We start from the raw sequence: 25,737 nt of genomic DNA, 5'->3' as shown, positions 1-25,737 counted from the left end.
CAAGAACTAAAAAGAGCTGGAGATCCACTTGGCAGACAGAGCCGCCAGAGCACTAACCTACACCAAACAGTACTACTACCTTAACAGCAACAAAGCGAACCGGCTCCTCGCACACAAACTGAAAAGGCTTCAAACCAGGAACCACATCCAAGCCCTGCTAGACAAAAATGGCGCCCTACACCACCTGGACCCTGACAAGCTGGAGATAATGGTGCAGCACCACAAGGAAATTATGGCGGGACCTCCGACGCCAACTCCAGCCATTACTCAATTCTTGGCTCCCATCCCAAAACCGCAGCCATCACCGTCACTCCCGGACTTGGAGGGCCCAATATCAGTGGAGGAGGTTAGCAAAATGATCCGTCACCTGAAAAACACAACGCCCGGGCCAGATGGGCTGTCCTCAAAATTCTACAAGAAGTTTGCTCACTTGCTAGCTCCGCAGCTGGCGAACCTATTCAACTCCTTTCTCTCCACGGGCTCTACGACAGCGTCTATGAATGAATCAATAACAGTACTGATCCCAAAGCCGGGGAAAGACAGATTGCTATGTGCATCAAACAGACCCATAACGCTGCTGAACGATGCGAAAATATTCGCCAAAATCCTGGCAAACCGTCTGGCCCCCCCTCCTCCCAGAGATCATTCATCCAGATCAAGCGGGCTTCATCCCGGGTCGGGGCACCCAAGACAATATTCGCAGAACCATCAATATCAGAGTCAGCAAACAGACTGGGCTCAAGGCTAGCAGTCCTCTCCTTTGACGCGCACAAGGCTTTCGATATGCTCTACTGGGGCTATGTAAAGGAAACCCTACGACATTTTGGCTTCGGCCCAAACTTCATAAAATGGGTCCTAGCCATCTATCAAAAGCCGTCTACGAGGCTACGCCTCAACAGGGCCAAATCTGGCACCATAAACATAACCCGGGGGACGAGGCAAGGATGTCCACTGTCCCCACTCCTCTTCGCCTTATCAATGGAGCCGTTCGCGGACAGGGTCCGCCGAAATCCAGCAATACATGGCCTCATGTTCAAAAAAGAAAACTACAAAATCACCCTATATGCAGACGATGTGCTCCTCACACTCACCCAATCAGCGGAATCAATAAGAGCCCTATAGCGAACCCTAGAAGAATTCAGAACAGCCTCAGGGTTCACGATAAACATTGCCAAATCAGTAGCACTTGGCATCAACATCCCAAGCACGCACAAATCCAATCTCGAGGAGGAGTTCGGAATTCCCTGGGCAAAAAAGTAGCATCAGCTACTTAGGAGTCCAGATAGCCAACAAAACTGAGAAGCTGTATAAAGCAAACTTTCTGGCACTCTTCATAGCCCTGAAAATGGACATCAACCACTGGGAAACGCAAGAAATCTCCTGGTTTGGCCGAATCACAGCAATAAAAATGAATCTGACCCCACGGCTGCTATATTATGCACAAGCACTGCCTTTTGGCGATCAGAGAAAAGGCCCTGCGAAAACTCCAAAGAGAGATCCTGAACCTCGCTTGGTGTCATGATCACTGCTTCCAAGGAGCCAGGACCAGCCCAACGTCCTTGGAAGCAGGCCCCTAATCCTAGGCACCAGCCGGTCCCCACGGGGACCTTTTGGACCTTGTCCTGGCGCCGGTGGCACCAGGCTCATCAGAATCATCGGTCCCGGCACTGGAAGCGCCAGGCTCATAATATGTGTGCAGATGCTTGGGTGGACTTACCTGCAGCAGACCATGCTGCTTACTTACCAGCCTCTTAGAAGTCCTCTGTGAACAGGAACTACTTTCTTACCTGGGTGGGGCAAGCTCCACTCCCTGGATTCAGCACTGGAAAGCTTCTGGAACTGGAACTCTTTTCTTACCTAGGCGGGGCCGTGGAGGAAGACACCTCATCACTCCAAAGCTATTTAAACCACACCCGATAGACGAAACGTGCTTCGCGTTATTCTGCATCTCCAGCAGAACGCTCACCGAGTCTGTTCCAGCCTTTCTTCTTACGATCCTGAATCTGCAAGAATCATACTTACCATTCCTGCATCCTGTCGACAGCAGCACCTGGAGAGACAAGAAACAGCAGGTTAGCAAGGCAGCCTTAACTCGCAGTGCTACTCACCTGATCCATCGGCTGCGGTCATTTTGTTCACACTGCATCGCCGCCTGCGGAGATAAAAGCATTGTATCTACTTACGGACATTCCGCGGACTCCGGCGCTGCAAACCAACTTCTGAAAGACAAAGGAAGAGCCATTAGACAGGTATTTACTTACGCCCATCGCGCTCTTCGCAACAGAACGCCTGCTCTTCAGCACGAACTACGCTGCAAGGAAAAGACAGTTAGAGCGCTTGCATTTACTCATGCATTTCCAGGCGCTTCACTCCATCTTCCTCAAGAGTCCTGCAAGACAAAAGGGAGAAAAGCATTATACGAAGTCCTGTTCAATGTTAACGTGCCTTGCACCTAAAGACTATAAAGACTAAAAAGGTGTCTGGAAACTCACCGCTCGTGCAGTTAACGATGGTAACGGTCTTCTGAGTCCAAGAGGCCTATGTTTCACCAGTGAAGGAACTGGCAACAGCGCCCTGCACCAGACGCAGATGGAGAGCCCAGCATTCACCTATCTCAGGTGAGCACGTTGACCTGGGGGCTCTACGGAGAGGGAGAGAGAGGAAGAGGGACATTGAACAGCCCAGACCATTAACCCCCATATTCTTTCACCTGCAGAAACCTCACCCTACGAGTTCGACACACAGTGCAAAGAGGTTCGACCCCAGAAGCCCATCGGGTTCTGCACATCACCTTTCGAGTCAGAGACACCTTCCTGCCAAGATCAGCGCCTCTGTGGGAATCAGGTGAGCGTTACAGAACGCAAAGCCCACCGCAAAACTCCTACCCAGGCGCAATGGAAACCTTAGACACTGATCACTTAGCCCAGTTGCTCGGGGAATTAAGAGCAGAAGTACATGCAGCTCGTCAGGAAACAAGCTCTCTAAGAAGAGAACTGATAATTTCCAAGGAGCGAACAGAGGACCTCGCTAGGCAATTGCTACAAACGCAGGCAGGACAGACACCCCTGCCCGCTCCAGGAGGAAGCTATCCTTCTGCATCATCTGTAAATACAGTGCAAATCAATCTACCTGGTAATGTGCCCTTGGCTCCGCCCGAATGTTTTTCTGGTGACCCAAAGAAATTTGCAGTGTTCCTCAACCAGTGCCGCTTACATTTCTTATGTCGACCAGCTGCATTCCCAACAGACCAGACCAAAGTGGCTTTCGTGCTTTCTTATCTCAGTGGCAGCGCCGCAGATTGGTCGATCCCTTTAGTCACTCAGGATGATCCGGTTTTACATGATTTCCAGGCCTTCCAGTCCAGCATGGAGAAACTGTTTGCAAGACATGCACAAGGGCAGGCCTTGGACAATGAACTTCTTTCATTATGACAGGGTAATCAAGACCTCTTGACCTATATAGCCTCATTCAACAGACTCATTGTGGAAACTCAATGGCCCGAGGATAAGAGAATAACGCTTTTCTACAGAGGCCTGCGTGGAGAGCTCAAGGATGTGTTAGCTCAAGTTGTGAACCCTCCACAAGAATGTTCGGACTATATTGACTTAGTCGTCCAATTGGACCACAGATTACAGAACAGGAAGGCTGATCGTTCTAAATTTGATACCCGAGTGTTTTCTAAACCACAGACTTCTAAGGGAGCTGACACTGTGAACCCATGCAAATAGGGGGGATGAAAGGTCCTTTAACCCAAAAGGAGCGGGAAAGAAGAAGACAGCTGCAATTATGCCTCTATTGCGGGAACTCGGGGCACTTTCTTCGAGACTGTCCAGTGAAACCAGCTAAGAAGGCTGTAGGAGCCGCAGATTCCAGTACCTCAAGTTCCGAGCAGGGAAACGACCTAGCCCGGCAAGTGTAGAGGTCCTCTTGCCGAGCGTTAAGATCTGTCCCGTGACCTTGCATTTCGTGGTGCCCATGGTCCTCATTAATCCTGCACGTCCGGATCGTTTGCATGCAATTGAAGCTTACATCGACAGCGGAACAATCGGCAATTATGTGGACCGTGAAATGGCATCAAGGATGAATCTACCCCTCGTCCCTAAGGCAGTAAAAGACGTCATTACTACAGTGGATGGCACGGAGATAGCCTCCGGACCAGTAACGCACGCCACCCAAGAAGTGACGCTAGTGAGCCAAGATGGACACCGGGAGAAAATCGTGTTCGATGTGATCAAGGCCCCTCAGTTCCAGATCATTCTGGGAATCCCTTGGTTAGAGAAGCACAATCCTCAGATCAACTGGCGAGCAAAGATGGTTCAGTTTCCAGAATGTTTTACCACTTGTTATCCTCGGCCTGAAGTTTCAGTGGCGGCGATCTCTTCAGAGGTTCCCACATTACCTCCTGACTACCAAGAATTCCAAGATGTCTTTCGGAAGGATCAAGCTAACACCCTGCCTCCTCATAGGTCTTACGACTGTCAAATAGACCTGATACCCGGAACAACTCCTCCTTGCAGTAGGATTTATGCCCTCACCGAGCCAGAGAATCTTCACCTCAGGCAATATCTGGACCAATACCTAGCTAACAGGTTTATCTGTCCTTCTAAATCTCCAGCTTCCTCGGCTTTGTTCTTCGTTCCGAAAAAGGAAGGAGACCTTAGAACTTGTATAGATTACCGCACCCTGAATCAAATCACAGTTAAAAACAGATACCCATTACCTTTGATCCCTGAACTCCTGGACCAAGTCAAAGAAGCATGCATATATACAAAGTTGGATCTCAGAGGAGCCTACCACTTGGTACGAATAAAAGAAGGCGATGAGTGGAAGACAGCCTTTCGCACCAAGTATGGGCTATTCGAATATCAAGTGATGCCCTTTGGACTTTGTAACGCTCCTGCCGCTTTCCAGTATTTTATGAACGATGTCCTTAGAGAACTCATAGATGTGTGTGTTGTTGTCTACATTGATGACATCCTTGTCTATTCATCATCTGAAGAGGAACATCAGAGACACGTTAAAAAGGTTCTCGAGAGACTGCGTCAGCATAACCCTTTTGCCAAGCTTGAAAAATGTGTTTTCAACGTAACTGAAGTTGAGTTCTTGGGATTCATATTGTCACCTAATGGGGTTCATATGGATTCAAAGACGGTCGATGCAATCATCAAGTGGCCATCACCAACCTCGGTAAAAGGAGTTCAAAGCATGTTAGGCTTCGCTAACTTTTACCGCAGATTCATTCCTGAATTCTCTCGGATAGTCCAGCCCATCACCGCTCTGTTAAAGAAGAATAAACGTTTTGAATGGTCTACTGAAGCAGAACAAGGTTTTTCAGGATTTAAAAGCCAAATTCATTTCTGCTCCTGTTCTAAAACATCCTCGCCCAGAACTCCCCTACATCGTGGAAACGGATGCTTCTAGTCTTGCTGTGGGGCAGTGTTATCACAAAGAGATACGGTCACACACCAATTACATCCAGTAGCCTTTTGGTCCCGCAAATTCTCGGCTTCCGAAATCAACTATTCAATTACAGACAAGGAACTTTTAGCTATCAGATCGGCCTTTAAAGCCTGGCGGCATTATCTTTTGGGAGCCAGACACACAGTCACCGTAATGACTGATCACCGCAATCTACAATATCTGAAGACGGCCAAAGCTCAGTCTTCCAGACAGCTTCGTTGGGCTCTGTTTCTGGCTGAGTTTGACTTTATAATTACTTATCGACCCGGCAGTAAAAACAGAAAAGCGGATGCCCTCTCTCGGATGGGAGTAGATGAACATTTGACCAATCCAGAACCAATACCCATAATCCCAGAACAAAGGCTTTTGGGGTTGGTCAGCGCTCAATCCTTTGAAGACATCAAGACTACAGTCAAGTCACTCCTAACTCCGGCCGATTTGCAGGACTGGCAATTAAAGGGAAAAGAATTCTCAGTGGATCAAGACCTACCATATTTCCAAGGGCGATTGTACTTGCCCTGTGAGAAAATACAAAAACAAGTAATTTCCGGTTATCACGACTCTCTAATGGAGGGTCGACCTGGCATTACCAAAACCATGGAAAAGATCAAGACACATTTCTGGTGGCCATCATGGAAGAAGGATATTAGAGACTTTGTAATCTCCTGCGGTGTGTGTGCCCAGAATAAAAGTCAGAAGGAGAAACCAGCTGGCCTTTTACACCCTCTGGATATTCCTCCCTGTCCATGGCATACCCTGTCCATGGATTTCATCACGGACTTGCCTCCATGCTCAGGGTATAATACCATTTTAGTAGTTGTGGATCTATTCTCCAAGATGGCTCACTTCATTCCCCTGAAGGGCCTACCTTCGGCTTCGGTATTGGCCCGGGAATTCTTAGAAAACATTGTTCGGTTACACGGTTTTCCCTCGGTTTTAATCTCCGATAGGGGAAGTCAATTCATCTCCCACTTTTGGCAAAGTTGCTGTCGTCTAGCCCAAATTGATGTAAGACTTTCAACCAGTCACCATCCCCAAACTGACGGACAAACCGAGAGGACAAATCAGACTCTAGAGCAATATCTGCGTTGCATGCTCCAACAAACTGAAAACCCTTGGAAGGATATTCTTTGGATCGCTGAATACGCTTACAACAATTCGACTCATTCTGGAACCGGGAAGACTCCCTTCTTCCTATTATACGGACATCATCCTAGAACCTCTAATCTGGATCCTCCCCAAGAATTCGAAACACCTGCTGTGGATCATTTGCACTCAGATTACCCGTGCTTTTAAAGAAGCCACTGCCCATCTGCAAAGAGCTAAAGCTCAAGTCAAAAAGGGAGCAGATCAACACCGTAAAGAGGCCCCTCACTACGCAGTAGGAGATCAGGTCTGGTTATCCACTAGGCACCTGCCTCTAAAAGGACCCCGCACCTTCAACCCGAGATACCTTGGACCTTACCCCCATCTCTACCATAGTTAATCCGGTGGCGGTCAAATTGGAATTACCTGCGCATATGAAAATACATCCAGTATTCCATGTCTCCTTATTAAAACCAGTACAACCAGAAACCCGATTGACTGAACTCCCAGAACCTGTTTTGGTAGACGGAGAACTCAAATTCGAAGTAAAGAACATTCTAGACTCCAAGATCTCCAAATCTAAGTTATATTATCTGGTTGATTGGAAAGGATACGGCCCCCAGGAAAGGTCTTGGGAACCCTCAGAATATGTCCACGCACCTCGTCTGGTCAAGAGATTCCATCTGAATCACCCCGACAAGCCAAAATCCCCGGAGAAGACACGCTTAGGAGGGGCCTTGAGGGGGGGGTACTGTCATGATCACTGCTTCCAAGGAGCCAGGACCAGCCCAACGTCCTTGGAAGCAGGCCCCTAACCCTAATCCTAGGCACCAGCCGGTCCCCACGGGGACCTTTTGGACCTTGTCCTGGCGCCGGTGGCACCAGGCTCATCAGAATCATCGGTCCCGGCACTGGAAGCACCGGGCTCATAATATGTGTGCAGATGCTTGGGTGGACTTACCTGCAGCAGACCATGCTGCTTACTTACCAGCCTCTTAGAAGTCCTCTGTGAACAGGAACTACTTTCTTACCTGGGTGGGGCAAGCTCCACTCCCTGGATTCAAAGCTTCTGGAACTGGAACTCTTTTCTTACCTAGGCAGGGCCGTGGAGGAAGACGCCTCATCACTCCAAAGCTATTTAAACCACACCCTATAGACGAAACGTGCTTCGCGTTATTCTGCATCTGCAGCAGAACGCTCACCGAGTCTGTTCCAGCCTTTCTTCTTACGATCCCGAATCTGCAAGAATCATACATACCATTCCTGCATCCTGAATCTGCAAGAAGCATACTCACCATTCCTGCATCCAGTCGACAGCAGCACCTGCAGAGACAAGAAACAGCAGGTTAGCAAGGCAGCCTTAACTTGTAGTGCTACTCACCTGATCCATCGGCTGCGGTCATTTTCTTCACACTGCATCGCCGCCTGCGGAGATAAAAGCATTGTATCTACATACGGACATTCCGCGGACTCCGGCGCTGCAAACCAACTTCTGAAAGACAAAAGAAGACACATTAGACAGGTATTTACTTACACCCATCGCGCTCTTCGCAATAGAACGCCTGCTCTTCAGCATGAACTACGCTGCAAGGAAAAGACAGTTAGAGCGCTTGCATTTACTCACGCATTTCCAGGCGCTTCACTCCATCTTCCTCAAGAGTCCTGCAAGACAAAAGGGAGAAAAGCATTATACGAAGTCCTGTTCAATGTTAACGTGCCTTGCACCTAAAGACTATAAAGACTAAAAAGGTGTCTGGAAAATCACTGCTCGTGCAGTTAACGACGATAACGGTTTTCTGAGTCCAAGAGGCCTATGTTTCACCAGTGAAGGAACTGGCAACAGCGCCCTGCACCAGACGCAGATGGAGAGCCCAGCATTCACCTATCTAAGGTGAGCACGTTGACCTGGGGGCTCTACGGAGAGGGAGAGAGAGGAAGAGGGACATTGAACAACCCAGACCATTAACCCCCATATTCTTTCACCTGCAGAAACCTCACCCTACGAGTTCGACACACAGTGCGAAGAGGTTCGACCCCAGAAGCCCATCGGGTTCTGCACATCACCTTTCGAGTCACAGACACCTTCCTGCCAAGATGAGCGCCTCCGTGGGAATCAGGTGAGCGTTACACTTGGGAAGGAAAGAAGTCTCATATTCCAAAATGCATCATGCTCCGAAGCTCAGCTCTGGGAGGCTAAGGGGTCCCAGACGGGGCGAGATACTGTCTAGCAGCCCAATTGGCCCCAGCTTTTGCCTGGAAGCTCAGCGCTAACCACCCCAGGTGGTTACAACTGGAAGAAGATTGGAGTAAAACCCCGCTACAAGCTCTGCCACACTCCAAAGAACCGAATGGGACCCAAGACTTGGGCCCCCTACTAGCAACAAGGAACACGGTTGCCAATTGGAAAATGGCAGCCTGCCGGTGGAACTGCAGGGGCTCACACCGATCTGGGGAAACCCATACTTCTACCCGGGAGTTTCAACACACCAGTTTACGGAGTGGAGGGCCGGCAGGCTTGGAAACCATGACAGATTTCATCGAGAACGGGCGGCCCCTAAACTTTGAGGAATGCAAAGCAAAATTCAATATCCCGGAAACTGAAAGGTTTTGCTACGCACAACTGAGGCACTGGCTGTCGAACCCACAAGTCAGGAAACAGGGCAGCAGATAATTAACGGCATTAGAACTCACCCTCTCAGCAAATCCCCCGAAAAGAAAAATCTCTGCACTGTACAAAATGCTGGACAGATCAGACCCTACTAAAAAAGAACCATACATGCTGAAATGGGAAGAAGACATCTGAAGACCGATTGAACCAGAGGAATGGCAACATATATGGTCCCGAGCACAAAAAAGCTCAAAATGCGTAACAAACAAAGAAAGCGCATTTAAAGTCTGCTACAGATGGTACAGAACCCCAGCTATACTAAACAAGGCTAACCCATTGATCCCTGCTCAGTGCTGGAGAGGGTGCTCGGAACGAGGAACCTTGTTCCACCTCTTCTGGTCGTGCCCAAAAGCCGCCCTATTCTGGAAGAACATTTTAGAAAAGATTAAAGCAATCACGGGGCTCAACATCCCCTGGGACCCCAGGAATCGTGCTACTAGGGGCTACAGGAGACGGCCCATTCCCCCCTCATAGGCTGCCTGGCAGACCTATGCTCTCACCTCCTTACAGCTGCCAAAATCGCCATCGCCAGACTTTGGAAAAATCCAGAGGGCCCATCCACACACGTGTGGTGGTCCAAATGCTGGGAAATTGTGGCAGCCGAGAAAGTCACGGCCATCAGACTAGGCAACAAGCCCAAATTTGAACGCACATGGGCCCCCTTCCTGGACTATGTTCAGCAATTCCCAGGGATGGCAAGACAGCCCCCAACTCTGCGCTGGATGGAAACTCAGGACTGAAAAGAACATGTCTAAAACTAGGCTTAGGCCAGACAGGGCTCCTCTACAATCTCGTGCCACTAGCAGTCAACTAATCTAGCCCCCTAACTGGGCCGAGCCCACTTCGATAATCCAGTCCGAAACACAGCCGGAGAGCCACACTGACCCCCTGAAACGACCCCATTGTTGAACTAAGAAGTCTTCTGTTCCTATTGTGCATAAGCTCCATACCCACCCTCACCGTTCCCCCTTCTCAGTTATTATCAATTTTGTTTTTGTAAGTTAATGCATAACTTGCTATGACTCTGTTACATCCAGCGCCGCTTTGCTCTCATTTATGCTATAACCAGCCAACTAAGTATATAACACTCCGAGAACCTGTATAACTTGTTATGCCAAAAATAATAAAAATAATGTTGGAAAAAAATGTGTTTTAATGCAAACAAATATTCTGCAAATCAAATAATAGAAATTAAGGAGGTGCTGCATCAGTAAATCCTTGAACGCTCAAAACCGGTGAGAATAATTACAAAGCACAAACTGCACAAAAAAATGATGTTTCAATGAAATGGTAATTAATATTGCACGTTATGTATGCTGACCAGGTCTGAACAAAAAACAATTTATTGATTTAGAAGTCACAAGCAAATAGTTGTATGCTCTCAGAAAAGGCATAAATGAGCCAAAAGTCAGATATGAATTATCAGTCAAACAGTCACAGAGAAAGGAAAGATTTTATATTCATGGATGCAGGCAATCCCAACATAAATATCACATGCTACAGTATTTTAAAAAGAACTGAAAAACAAAATAATTCCAACAAACAAGTCAAGTTATGCCATGACCACATTCTGATAGCATTTTAAGTGATTCAACATTATGAGCAGTTAGAATTCAAAGTCGAATTTTGGGAAAGGAAAACCAGTCTGCTCTTGTGGGATGCAGATTAGATTTCCCGCTACATTGAAAACTTACATGGTTCATTCTATACGGAAACTCCTTGGGAAAGGCATAGGAAAACCTAGTTTTTACTAAAAGAGAATGGAAGACAAAAAATGAAAAAATGGGAATCAAATTCAGTTTCTTTATGTTAAGGTCTCCATAGACATCTAAAAGAAGAATACACATGTTGTACAACATAGTTTGGTAGTAGACCGTTGGTGGGCTAAGGACAATCCTAAAATACCACTCGTGTGAAGGTATTTCTATAGTGCAATAGGACATTCACAAAACGCTATTTTACTATAGCGATTACTCTCGTGTTCGGGGTCATATAGGGCTGGTAACAGCCCACCATCCCGACCGAGCCTATGGGTAGGCAGGTCTGAGTGAAGAGAGGGCCTTGGTGAGGGCTCGGGGAAGATCATGGCTGGAGGAATCACTATTTGCACAGAAGGGCTTCCTCTGGTAGGTGCATGAAGTGGGGTTCTGGCTGGCCAGTGGGGTGCTGGCAAAAACAAGGTGAACACCCATGAGAGGCACTTGGGTGGCGGAGAACACAGATGCTCACTAGGCGATTCTGTCTAAGGTCCTGACATCCAGACTGGCTGGATGTACTCCCCAGGGTGCAAATTGAAAAATCAGAACTTGTTCACCTCAACCAAATTCAAAAAACTAATTGTCAAGGAAGCATGCCTCTGAGACTTCGAAATAGTTCCCCAAATACTCCAACAGGGATGGGTCTCTCTTAGATGAGATTAATTGGTTCGGGTGATCTTGTAATCACAACATGTTAATTGAACAAAACTAACATAAATCACATTAAAGCATACCTATATAATTCCCAAACTTGCTTTGTTGATGAATGGCCCCTGTACCACCAGTTAGGTTGGATTCTGGTGATCACTCGGTAGTGATGATTATCAATTTCTTCTCTGAGGTTTTCTATATGAACGAAAGGCTCTATGCCTCGAGTAGAGGAGTCTGCAACCTCAGCCTCTGCACACGTTTTGAACTACGACTTCCATCAGTCTTAATCAGTCTTGGTGTTAGTAGATGGATCAAGGGATTCGTAGTCCAAAACATCTGCAAAGCTGCAGACCTGTGGTCTAGTTTTAGTCATCTACCTTAATGGCACCCCCACACCCTGAGGTTCCATTCTTGAGCCGATTCTATTTTCTCCTTCAGCTAGCTCTCTTGCTTGGGTAATTTGATCTTAGGACTTTGGCTTGTACATTGATGTGGGCGATAGCACTTTATCTGCTCCAGCAAATTCTTTTACCGACACAATCAGTCATATTGAATGCGTGCCTGCAGTTCGGAAACCGATCAGCCCACATTACTTGTACTGCAAACCCATTAATAGGAACTTTGTTTTCTGTTCATATTTTCTTTTTAAGCCATTGCCTGAATGTCATTCCATCCTGCTTCTATAGAACTAACATTTGATACTCCCAGTACCAGAGTCCCACTTAAATTCACTCCGTCATACTAACAATACACATCATCAGTTAACAAGTCTGCCATTCGCAATTTACCAATATAAGGAAAATGAGTAGATTATTCATCATTCTCCAACGTAATTTATGACTGCAAAACATCAGTAGCCTGCTCCCACATTTCATCTACTGCTTTTCTCTATGAGTTTGCCCACTGCATTTGACCTTTACCAAATATACCACAGTTCCTATTTCGTCTCGTCTTCCTGAATGGTTGTATACCCACTCCCAATTTTCCTCATTTATGTTGGCTTCCTATTTCTTATCTTTTTCAGATTCTCTTTGAAATTTTGCTTCAAAGTTTTCATTCTTTTGTACGCACTTCAATTTACTCCTCTCTTTTGGTCAACCTTCATGAACCTTATGATCAGCCTCTCATTGTCTCGTAGCACTTGCCACCCTGTGCCAGTTTCAGAGGCCAGCCTTTCTTCATTAGAGCCACAGCTCTGGTACATCATCCATTCATTATACGTGAATGTCCTATTGCTTCATTGTTTAGATTGCGGAAAGAAGACAAACTACTTATCTGAATGGTCAAAATAAAAAGAAAAAAAAAAGGAAGAAGATGGAAATGCAAGTACAATTACAAGACCATTAACCATTCATACTTGGAACAGACTCTATAGTAGAGTCCCCAGGTTTGAACTCCATCTGGTCACTTTTTTGTTCTAAGATATTTTGGTCTCTACAAGAGTAATTGTTTACCACCAGGACAATGTTTTTAACAGGATGCTTCAGGGTCTTAAATATAGTTATTTAACAAGTTTAAAGCATGCGTTTGTTGGCTTCCAGCTGCTTTGTTAATCACAAACTCTGCACAGTCCAGCTTAAGCCTAACATGTGGGCTCAAACTCTTAATAAGTGCCCCACTCTTACTAATCGCCACTAATTTTTACCTTTTTTGTTTGCTTCTTGTAAGGAAAGGAGGACATCCATAGGCTTTAACAGCGGAAAAATAATGGGATACGTTCAAGCTAAACTGGAGAATCAATGCTATCCAAGATGGCCATTGCCTCAAATACAAAAGTGACAAACGTATGCTACCTAAATGGCTGGTGCAGGGGATTCAATTACAGCTTTGCTCTTTGTCCACACCGATTGTGCACAACTGACACTTACACACAGAGGTAGCAGCAGAAATTAGCCTTGTATTTGAAACCACACCAAATTCCTAAAAAAAAAAAAAAGAAACATATGCAAGTATTTAGTCAGTTCATGTGCATTATTTATCACCAATCTGCATTTACCGTAGACAAGCAGCTCGCATTGTGTTGAACTAGGATGGCATTTAAACATGTATTTCAGCATGCAAGCAAACTTGGGAGGGTGTGGACTGCTCAAGATAGCTTTCACCAAAACTTGCTTTCTGTAAATCATGGTAAATATCCTTTGGCCCTCATGAGAGATCAAGGGCAATGGAAAGTGGTTATAAATTTACCGTGACCTGGCAGTAAATACATTTTTCGTAAGAGTCATCTCACTACTAAGGCTTAAAGCTGAACACTTGTGGCAAGGCTGGCACTGAATTCCAAAACAAATATGCAACTACAGCAAATTCTTAAGCAATTTTGAAATCTGAGTTACCAACAAAAATCACTCAATTATACAAACAGAAATTGCAGACACAACAGACATGGATCACTTTTCAAACTGACAGATAAGAAAAATGCTGAAATGCGGTCTCGGGTTTCAGCTCTCTGCCAAATCATTTTTGGAGAATTGACCAAAGAAAAATTTGAAGAAATGTGCTCGTTTAAGCTATAAGATGAAGTAGGCTCTATGAAACAGAAGGTGAAAAGGGACGCCATGAATGTATGGCAACAGATCGAGGGAGCCAATAGGTAGCAACTCGGAGGGAAAGACTGAATCAGCCACGGCTATGTTTTGTAATGAGTGACATTCATCTCAAATTATTTGTCCAATCTTACAGTCAATGCCAAATACTGTTATTCAAATTAAATTAACCCCACTACTGTTTTTACAAAAGGGCCAAAGTGAACAAATTTGTTGGAAGAAGTATAGTCACTATTCACTTAACAAAACGTGACGGAAAATGCTTTGTATACTGTGACGAATCCCAGGGTATTGTAAATGCTCCCATGAGGGGAGCCCCTTCCCATGAGGCCCTGGAGGTGAGGCTGCTACCCGATAGTCCCCCTGGATGTTGTACTCAGCTGGTGGATATCATGGGGTGGGGAAACTCTCCATGGCACCAGTGACAATAGTCTTTGGAGAACATAGAATGCATCCCCTCCATTATTGTCCCCATTGTCCATTCACCCCACTCAGTCCCCTCTGGTCTTCCGAACCTCTATGTACTTCAGTAGAGTAGAAGACCTAATCATACTGGGAAGAGGAACAGTGAGGCCTACCAAGGTAGACTACAAATCATCAGTGGCATGAAGAAGATCAGGCAAGGAGGCAAAACCCCACAGTGGAAGCAACGTACACGGTACAGCTAACTAGAAGCACCCTCAATGAGAAGAAAACAAGAAAGGACTGCATACAGTCAAGCCAGCCCTGGAGGAGCAAGGAACTAGATGCCGGTTTTGTGGCGAGGGACCCAAAGGAAAGAAGCAGAGAAGCTGTCAAGGGGGGACGAATCTCTTCAGGAGGTCCATGCAACAGGGACATAGCCGGTGGCAGAGAAAAGGGAAGTCAGATGGGCGAAATTGAAGCGAGAAGGATAACACGCACAGCCGAGGCTGCGAGGGAGAGCCTAATGCTGCATAGCTGCTGAGGATAGAATGCAGACTACTGCAGCAACACACAAACCCACTCTGCACCCAGGACAAACAGGAGAACGCATAAACACTTCCCAAAAGGTAGGGAAAGGGTCAGGCCTCCTACGATGCACAAAGGGAGCTAAGTGAATAAAAAAGGCCCATTAAAAGATGCAGAGAAGCAAAAACGGATACCAGTTTGAGACAAACCTTGTGAATAAACCTATGTGGAACAATACCTGGCAGGAGAGTACACCAGGTCTGTTCAACTGGACATTAGGTGAAACAGTGATAGAGATCCCAAAGAAGCAGAATACTAGCATCTGGGACCCATATGTAAATGGGGAAGCCCCGTGTTGTAATGTGTCTTGCTAGCTGAGGGGATGACATCACTGTACATGGAATGTAGTGAGGTCAGTGTGAGTGGAGTGTTGGTGTGTTGTGATCTGAAGGGCATTCTATGCTTGACGGTTGGAGGTATGCTGACTTGGATAGGCCATGCCAATGTTTTGTTGCTGGCAACTGAACTTCAATAAACCTACTTGATATCTTACCTGCTGGTCCGGGTGTTCTTCAGCTACCAAGATATTACACTGGCAACGAGGATGGGATCCTGTCGTGGAGGGGACAGTCCAGCACCAGGAAACATTGCCCTCCATTGAATTCATGTCCATGAAGAAGCTGTCAGCAAGTTTATGGCCCAGAGTTGTGTGACTGGGCTGAGTACCCTTTCAGTAGGCCGGGCGGTGCTGACTTGAGGAGCCCAGTCACAGTTTAGTGTGCAGTCCTGTGGGCACAGCTGCTCTAAGGGGGCCTCCAGTCCCAGTTACCGGGTGGTGCTGCGGATGGTTTTTCGGCACACATATCGGTGTGCAGTGCAAGTTGTGCCCTTTGCTTTAAGGGCCGTTGGCGCACAGGTCGGCGCGCGGTTCCTGGGGGTGCGCACCGTTCTAGGGGCACCTGAATCCTGTTGATGGGCATTGTCGTGGAATCACCAACGGCACACGTGTTGGTATGCGGGGCTCCAAGGAGTACCTCCCAGGCGGCAGCTGATGGTCCCGTTGCATCGGGTGTTGTCCCTGGCTCCGATTGGTGTTCGGGGTCAGCTAGTAGCTGGAAGAGGTGCGCTCAGGGAGGAGGTGGCCCTTGGCATGTGAGCCGTGTTGGAGATGGTGTTTCTTCAGGAGCGGTTTTGGAGCGCCGCGCTTAGGAGGAGTGCCTGCCCCTGCATGTTTGGCTGGAGGCCGGGTGGTCCAGCTAGCGGGCAGAGAGGTCTGCATCCGTGGGGGGTCTGGGAAGGAGTGGCCCGGTGCAGTGGACTGCTCTAAAACCGCTGCCATACATGCTCTGCAGAGATGTTGCCTGTGTTGCAGATCATGCGGAATGGTGACGTTGTCGGTTTCTGAGCATGCGTTCCAGCGCGAGAAGCTGGAACGTGGGTGTGATGTTGATTGGAGGGATCAACGTTCTCCTAGAATGACGTTGTCCCGGACTCTGTGCGTTCCAGCGTGTGCAGCTGGAACGCAAGGAAGCGTTCTGTTGCATCGAGTGTACGCGGCAGCAAGGAAATAAGTCAGTTTTGTACGATTTTGCCGGAAGAGATGCGCATCGGCGGGGAAGCGGCAAGGAGGAAGATTCCAGAGTTTCCTTCCCTTCTTGTGTTGTCAGGAGGGGATCACAAGGTTGTGATGCGAGACTATATGGTGTCTCTCATGCGGCTTACACAAGGAATTTTGATCATTGGTCGGAAGGATGTAGCGAGAGGGATTTTAGGAGCTGCACCTCCATCAGGCTGGGCGCAAGGGAGGAGTCGCCTGCAGCCTGCGAGAAGAATTGTTGTGCTGCGTGGGCCTTGGAGCAGTTAGGTCCCATACCGCAGCAATTTGATGCGATGAAGACGACGTTCCTGTGGATGGGGAACTTACTTCACTAGTGAGATTTCTTTGCATAACCGGTTGTGTTCAAGTTATAGTGTGTGCGTGTGCATGGGCCCGGGTGAGTGAGTGGATGCGCGTGCTGAATGTCGTGTATGAGTGTGTTGGATGTGAGGTTTGTGTTGAGTCTTTAAGTGGAACTTATGTGCTATGGACATGTCTATGAGTATTGCAGTAATGTGCCCGAAATTGCATTGGTTTCTTGTGATTAATTAATTTCTTTCAGGCGGGACTGAACTTTTGGGGACTCTGGACTTGTGCAAACTCTACTTGTTAGTTCAAAGGAAGTGTTATAATGTTTAACCCTCTCTCTTGCACATCTGTTTTCCACTATTGGGTTTGGACAGACTCGTGGGTTGGTAATATGTGAAGAACTATGGCATTTGCATTTTTGTTGTGCAAAATGAAAAGAGTTCTATGTTTTGAATCTGTTTCAGTAATTACATTTGAATATTTAGCAATGTTGTTAGTGTATGCTCGCCAGTGTGGGTTTGCGGGTGTGCACACGGTGCGTGAGGTGCAGAGCGCTGTCTGGGTCCTGGGGTCCATCATGCTAGTGGTTTTGCTGCGGTGATGCAGCAGGCTGGACCTGGGGTCCAAGGTATGTGGTTAGTGTGCTGCGTTGTGCAGCAGGCTGGACCTGGGGTCCTCGGTATGTGGTAGGTGTGCTGCGGGTGGCAGTAGGCTGGGCCTGGGGTCCAAGGTATGGGGTGGTGTGCTGCGGGTGGATGCTGCGGGTGGCAGTAGGCTGGACCCGGGGTCCACGGTGGTTGGTGTGTGTCTGGTTTAGGTGGTTGGTCCTGGTTGTGTTTCTGCATTCTTGCAGGTTGTGTTCTCGATGGTTCAGGGTTTTGTGGTGTTGTGGTACCCTTAGGGGTGCTGTGGTGAACTGTTCTATGTTGTTGTGCTTATTGTTGCTCTGGATGAGCTGTGTGGTTTGTGCCCGGGGGTGGCAGCCCTAGAGTCCTAGGGGGCAGACGGGACGGAATGAGGTTTGTGCACTAAGGGATGTGGATTGTTAGGTAGTTTTTCATGTGGACGCTGGGTCGTGGCAGGACCTAGGTTCCAAGGGACAGCTTGGAACAGGTGGAGGTGCTTAGTTTTTTATTTTTGTTTCTCAGTGGTTGCCAGTTCTGTTCATGGGAGGAGTTAGCCCTTAGTAGATTGCGTTGGGTTCCTCACTGTTTTTGTTTATAGAGGGTGGAGTGGAATTGGTGTTGTAGTTGGGTGTTGGTGTTGGGTTTTGGTTGACACGGGGGGGGGGGGGGTGTTGTGTTTCCCAATTGGCACGGTTGTTAGTATTCTGGGGGTGCCGTGTAGGTATTGTTGGGTTCTTATTCTTTTGGTGGAGCACTTTCCTGTTTCCTAGATTTACCTTGTAGTGTCCGGGGTTTTGGTGTTCTCTGGGGGCAGTTCTTGTCGCCAGTGGTGTTACTAGTTGGTGCATTACGTGCTGGCCACACGTATGTGTGGGGGTTTTGTCTGGTGGTGGTTTTGGTGTGCAATTTCTCCGATTTCAATAAAGGAAAGGAGGGAGAAGTGTTGTAATGTGTCTTGCTAGCTGAGGGAATGACATCACTGTACATGGAATGTAGTGAGGTCAGTGTGAGTGGAGTGTTGGTATGTTGTAATCTGAATGGCATTCTATGCTTGGCAGTTGGAGGTATGCTGACTTGGATAGGACATGCCAATGTTTTGTTCCGGGCAATTGAACTTCAATAAACCTACTTAATATCTTACCTGCTGGTCCGGGTGTTCTTCAGCTACCAAGATATTACACCCTGCCAGTGCACATCAGGGTCTGGGACCCACATGGAAGCAGGTTAGGGCCGCAAGAGAAGTCTACAGGGGTCAAGGACCTACACAAACAAATACATAAGTAATGGGCTGGGGTGCAAACTAAGTCAGGGAGACCCTGAGAGAATATAGAGGGATTTGGAACCCAGAGAAAAGAGAACCAAGCGACAGACCAAATCAGGGAGTTCCTGAAACAACCCTGAGGGACCTGAGGCCAAAGCAAAACAGGAAAGCAGGTGGTAGAAACCAGAACAAGGGGTCGGGGAACCCTTTGTTAAAGAGAGAGACTTTTTGGAACTCTGAAATATACAAGCCTAGCAGGATAGTGAACCAGACCTGATGCTAAATTGTTAACCTGGAGACATGTTGGCCATTTTGTTTTGTGAAACAAAGTCTACATTCAGGTCTAGCAGGATGGTGAACCATATCTAATAATACGTTTATGAGCTGAAGAAATGGACAGGGGAAGAGGTGCCCCCTGATGTCTGGGAACTATGTTTTGTATAAGTTTGAAAGAACATTCAAGACAGAACGTTTAAAAGATTCATTAAGAAAGATTTCCTCATCAAAAAATGAACCTTTAAGTCTGTATCCAGAGTGAGAGGGACCTCCTTCTGGATCAAGAAGACACCCAGTTTCTTTAGTTGGTCTGGAGTGTAAGGGACGGAAATACGTTTGGAAACAGAACAGTTGACATTTTACTTTACCGGACATCCTGACCGAGTCCTCAATATTTTTGAGGAGGTAGGGCAACCCCTCATAGAAATAGTGGAAGATAGGTTTTTTTAAAATAAATAGTCTTTGCCCCCAAACATACTACCATCGTGTCAGACTATTACTTCTGCACCCTTACAAAACCCATGCAGTAAATGCAGTTCCACTGTCCCTTGCTTTTCAAACTTGGGCTGAGTTTTGAAAAGAAGAACAAGTTACTTACCCATGGTAACGTTCTTTTGACTGGATGTTCCTCCCACGTATTCCTTACCTTTGATATTCCAATATCTAGCTTCCTGCTTCTGAATATTCTTCCAGTAGAGGGCGCTGCACGTTGATGCTGGTCGAGTCGATGTCCCTTGGAGGCCTCCGTCTCGATGACGACGTCATCACGGGTATAAGTAGTCACGTGCAGCGACCTTTGCTCAGTTCTGTTTTGAAGTGTTAGACATTGTCCAGGATGAGACGGCTACTACCATTGAAAGAGCGCAGACTGTAATTACAAGGGAAGTTTTCCTGCGGAGAAGGATGGGAGGGGCAATAGGGAATACGTGGGAGGAACATCCAGTCGAAAGAACGTTACCATGGGTAAGTAACTTTTTCTTCTAATGGATTGTGTCCTCCCATGTATTCCTTATCTTTGATAGACTCCCAAAGCAGTCATGTATATAGGAGGAGAGAGTAAACAATGTATTTTATAATTACACACAGAATGCAATACTGCCTTCCGAATTTGGTTTCTTGGCTAGTGGAGGAATCCAAACTATAGAACCTTGTAAGGGTGTGTGCAGACAACCATGTGGTAGCTGCACAAATGTCATTTACTGGTACTCCCCTTTGAAGAGCTGACGAAGCTGCAATAACCCTGGTTGAATAAGCCCTCGTCTTTACCTGTCAATTTATAACATTCTACAATAGTTAGAATGATCCATCTAGAAATGGTTTGCTTGGTGATGGCTAGGCCCAGCTTATGACCGGTGTATCCTACAAACAATTGGTTAGACTGTCTTAGTCTTGCTAGTCTGCTAATATAGAAACTCAAAGCACGCTTTGGGTCAAGTCTTTGCAACCTTTCTTCCCCTTTCCCTGGATGAGGAGGAGGAGGGTAGAAGGACGGCAAGGTTATTGTTTGGGCGATATGAAATTCTGAAACAACCTTTTGGAGGAAATTAGGCTTCACCTGCAGGACAACTTTATCCTTATGAAAGGTGGTGTGGGGAGGTTTGCAGGATAAGGCATGCAACTCACTCACCCTTCGGGCAGAAATTATTGCCACCAAAAAGACAGTTTTGAGGGTGAGAAATCTCAACGGGCATGAATGAAGGGGTTCAAAAGGAGTACCCATTAGAAATTGGAGTACTAAATTTAGGTCACACATGGGAACTTGAAAAGGAGTTGCGGGTAGACATTGGTCAACCCCTTCAAAAACTGAATTACTAACAGAATTTTAAAATATGAGGGTTCCTCAGCTGTGCGCTTGAAGACGGACAGCGCTGCTAGGTAATCCTTCATTGTGCCGACCTGGAGCCCTAGATTTGCTACATGCAAAAGGAAAGATAACACCATTGCTGTATTACATGGAAAAGGGTTAACATTCTTGTCCCTACACCAACTGCTGAACTTGTTCCAATGGCAGCGGTATAAGGATTTAAGTTGCTGGCCTTCTGGCCGAAAGCAGCACCTCCATTACGTCGTCCAGGAGGTCCCAATCTTTGTATCTCAGCCTTTCAGAAACCATGCGTGAAGGCTGAGCGTCCTGATATCCGGATGGAGAACCTGACCGCCCCCGCCGCTCTCTCTCTCTCGAGTAGATTCTCTCTTTGTGGAAGACCAATTAGAGGACAGATGGACATGTCTAGAAGATCCGGGTACCACGTTCTCCTGGCCCAATCGGGTCAATTAGGATCATGGTTTTCCTGAACCTCCTCAACCTCCTTAATACTTGAGGAATGACGGGGACTGGAGAAAACTCGTAGAGGAGTGAACATTTCCAGTCCACTCCAAACGCTTCCCCTACAGCTCCTCTCGGGGGAAATTCCCTTGAGCAGAATAGTTGGCACTTCCTGTTGACACTGGTCACGAACAGGTCCACTTCAGGGGTTCCCCAAAGGTCGAAGATCTCCTGAAGGATTTCCTGAGCTAGTTTGCACTCGTGGGAGACTGTGCTTTGCCTTCTCAGAGCGTCAGCCGCCATGTTCTTCTCTCCGGCTAGGTGAACTGCCGAAAGATTCCTTCTTGTATTGCCCAGAACCAGAGCTGCATTGTCTCTTTGCACAGTGGTAGTGACCCTACGCCTCATCTTTTGTTGAGGAAGTACATGGCCACTGTGTTGTCCGTCATTATCAGGACATTCTTTCCTTGTACAGAGGGCAGAAAGGCCTTCAGTGCTAGTCTGATTGCCTTTAGCTCTAAAAGGTTGATATGTAGTTTGGACTCCGATGGAGACCAATGACCGCTGATGGTCAAGTCGTTGGTGTGGCCTCCCCACCCTGTGAGTGAGGCATCCGTCACTACGGTTCTCTCCGGCCATCGTTGCCAAAAAGTTTCTCCTTTCAAGATGTTTTTCCGACAGGCCCACGACTGAAGGTCCAGCGAGAGACTTGTTTGGGATTTGTACGAGATCTGACATCCTTTCTGAGAACTGTGACCACTGGGTCCGAAGAGCCCATTGAAGAGATCTCATTCTCAGGTGAGCCTGTGGCAACAGAAAAATGCAGGATGCCATCAGGCCGAGCAACCTCAGAAAGTCGAAGGCTGGGAGATGTTGGGCAGTCTGGAATTCTGTCACCATCTGTAGAATGTTTTGAGCCCTCACCTCTGGTGGCGAGGCTCTTCCCAGAGATGCATCCAGGACTGCTCCGATAAATTGGAGTCTTTGTGATGCTATCATGTGGTACTTCTTGAAGCTGAGGGAGAAGCCCAGCCTGTGGAGGGAGTGGCAGGTATGGTTTAGATGATCCAGGGCCCTGATCAACCAATCGTCCAGGTAGGGGCACACATGAATACCCCCTCTCCTGAGACTCACTGCCACAACCGCCATTAGCTTGGTGAAAACCCTCGGACGGAGTTTAGCCCAAACTGGCAGAACCCGAAGCTGATAGTGAGAGTTGCCAATGGCAAACCTCGGGTACTTTGTGCTTTTGATGGATTGGCACATGAAAGTAAGCATCCTGAAGGTCCAGAGATAACCAACCAATCCTGAAGCAGGAGGGCCTGAAGGATCTGAGAAAGGGTAACCATCTTAAACGTGTCCTTCCTGAGGAATTTGTTCAATTCTCTAAGTAAGTACAATATGGGTCTCATTCCTCCGTCCTGCTTCGGAATTAGAAAATAAGGGGAGTACCAACGCTTGTTCCGCTCCGCTACAGGTACCGGTTTTATGGCACCTTTCTCTAGCAGGTCTAGAATCACCTGCATAAGTAGCGGGTCTGGAAACCTTAAAGAGTTATTTCCCGTATGATGACCATGAGGTGTGCCTAGAAAAGGCAGGCAATAACCCAGGGCAATTGTCTCCAATGCCCAAGCATCTGAAGTAATAGCCTGCCAGTCTGTCAGATGATGAGTTAATCTGCCTCCTACAGCCGTCTTGTGAAGGATATTCCTACTTAGCTGATATAGCACGGTTCTCTTTGCAGTGGTTTGGATCACCGATTGATTACATCAGTATCTAACACTGTATGATACGAACATTGTTGATCCAGGAAACATGCTGGAAATTGTTAGGAATACCTGCAAGCCCAACCAGCGTGATTGTAGCTCCGCACTCTGACTGAGTAGAGTGCTTTACTATTTTGTTATCAAGTTTCTCTTTAGATTGTGGTTATTGCTCCCACTTATAAGGTTGTTAGTTATAGGTTGGTTTCATGAATTCCTTCTCTTTGTAGGCAGCGCAACACACCTTTAGTCATACTGTGTAACTATTTAACCACTTTTTATGACACTGGGACTACCTCCAACTACATGAGGTACATGTTTTTCACTAGTTCCACATTTTTGAGTGTCTTCTTGTTATTAACTCGGTATATGGCGTGCACTTCTAGAATGTTATAATAGAGGATGCCCCGCATATGGGCAAATCAAAAAATGTTGCCTTTTAAAATAATTATTTTTGAAGGACCCGTAAATTTCGGCATAACTTGAACCTTGCATTGATGTGAGATACCCAATGAACTGGTCTTTGAGAGGAGTGGATCCACATCTCGTCAGTCATTAATGTTGTGCATATGTGATACATTTCTTGGCTGTACATTCTTGTATCTAATAATGTTACTGGTGAGAGACTTATATTGATATACTTGTAAAAAGATTAGTGGCGATGACAAATAAGCTTGTAGAACTCACTTAATGATGTTTGTTTACAGTCCAATTAGGCTCAAGAAGAAGAAGAAAAAGCCTCGAAACACGTTCGCCTCTAATATTGGACACATGGATGTTTATTTTGATAATTTTGCTGATGAAATCTTATTCGGATTAAATATCATTACTTTTATAGCCAAATACTGCTTGTTGGTTGATGTGTGAATGTTTATCACAATTAAAATGCTAACCCTATATTTTGAATTAAGACAATAACTGTCTATGGACGGTATATTACAATGTGCAGGGGACGGGAGGGTACCAATCTTGGCTCCTCTTCTACCTTTTCATTGTGATATAAGACCTCAGAGGTTTTGAGGCGGCTGACGCTGAGGGTAAGGTAGTCCCAGCTGCTGCAGCTTTAGAACCTCTACCCAGTCCACCAGGGGTAAATCGTCTCTGGCCTCTATGAGCTGGCTGTCCTCTGCCTTTTCCGAATGCGGAATAGCGAAAGGACTGGCCCCTCCATGTCAGTGAGGTTATCTTGCTCGTATATAGGTGTGGGCCTAGACATCACCCTGTTCGTAAGTGTCCTGTAATTACTGTCTGCATGATCCCATGGTTCAGTTTATTGAAATCAATCTCTAGTGAAGTATCGATCCTGCTTGCTTCCTGTAAGGACTCTTGCAGGTCTTTCAATCTGGCCTCTTCGGAGACCAATTCTTCAGGTATGGAAGGCCTCACACTCCAGACCAAAGAGTCTTTCTGCATCAGAATCCTGTTCCTCTTGATAAATTGTGGATAAGGTTTTAAAATAATCTGAGCGGGACAGAGGTATGCAGATCTTTTCCAATGAAGAAAGGGCAATAGTAGTCATTACAGGTGGAGAAATACTAGTAATCGTCGACGTGGACCTCATTGGCCTCGATGTATTCAATATTGGCCTCAAGGACGTCAATAGAACCGACTTTGACATCAACGTCCTTGAGGACGTCGTTGAGGGTATTGGACTGGCTGGCGTCGACGTCATAGGCATCTATGACCTCTCATTCGACGGAGTCGCCGAGGGCGTCGATGACGGAGTTTTTGGCTTCGACATGCAAGTCGATAGTGATGACATCTTGTACGTCACAGAGGCTTTTTCTCGACCCGAGAGTTTTTCACTCGCTCAAGGAGTTTGTTTTGCCGAAGTAGAAGACTCACGGCTCTTAGGTTTACCAGGTTTTTCTCTTGGGGTATCGCCTCTAGGTGTCTCTGAGGGGGGGGGGGGGGGGGGGTTGGAGACAAGGCTGCATTCTCACATATCTCTAGCATTTTCTTATGGAAATCTTCCCACTGAGCCAGGGAGCTGTACTTAATGGGACACGTAACTCTCTCCGGTGAACTGCAGGATGAGGTGGAAGGCGATCTTTGATGGTTTTTTTAACTGTGCCTCGAAGCGGACAAATGGTGCAAACCGCACCGAGATCGTGAACAAGTGTTTCTTACATCGAGGAGACAAAGGTCTCGACTCGTCTGAGGTACGTTTACTAGGGGTAATGAATTTAGGGGCCTTACCTCTCTCCAACTTCCCTCTGCACTCTCTTAAGACTTTTGCCGTCATTGATAAACATTCTTCACATTCTGAACATGGATGCTCTGCCCCAAGGCACCATAGACAGACCCTGTGAGGGTCTGTCAAGGACATCTTTCCCCCACAATCTCTACATTTTTTAAAACCCGATTGGGGCGTAGATTGAGCCGATGAAGTGGCCATCGCGATCAAAGGATTCAAGAATTTTAGACGAAAAAACTCGAAGATCTTCGATTTCTTCACAGAACCGAGCGTTAAGTTCCCGAAGCTCATGAAGCGCAGAAAAACGGAACAGAGCAAGGGACGCTGCACGCGACTACTTATACCCG

The 25,737-nt window shown here is 46.9% G+C and overlaps 1 protein-coding gene across 1 annotated transcript in view; it reads right to left on the bottom strand.

Annotated features, from left to right (window-relative positions):
- Positions 1-25,737, bottom strand: part of CCNC (cyclin C) — an 813,217-nt gene that overhangs the window by 590,832 nt on the left and 196,648 nt on the right. Inside the window, exons 5-6 of the mRNA XM_069606395.1 lie at positions 13,491-13,542; positions 10,909-10,964 (exon numbers count right to left, since the gene is read on the bottom strand). Coding sequence (XP_069462496.1) covers positions 10,909-10,964; positions 13,491-13,542 — 108 coding nt within the window. The remainder of the gene's footprint in view (positions 1-10,908; positions 10,965-13,490; positions 13,543-25,737) is intronic.

This window comes from Ambystoma mexicanum, chromosome 4p, assembly GCF_040938575.1.
Source record: "Ambystoma mexicanum isolate Mex_15411 chromosome 4p, UKY_AmexF1_1, whole genome shotgun sequence".
Taxonomy (NCBI): domain Eukaryota; kingdom Metazoa; phylum Chordata; class Amphibia; order Caudata; family Ambystomatidae; genus Ambystoma; species Ambystoma mexicanum.
The sequence above is the reverse complement of the archived record's forward strand: the minus strand, read 5'-3'. Positions and strand labels throughout refer to the sequence as shown.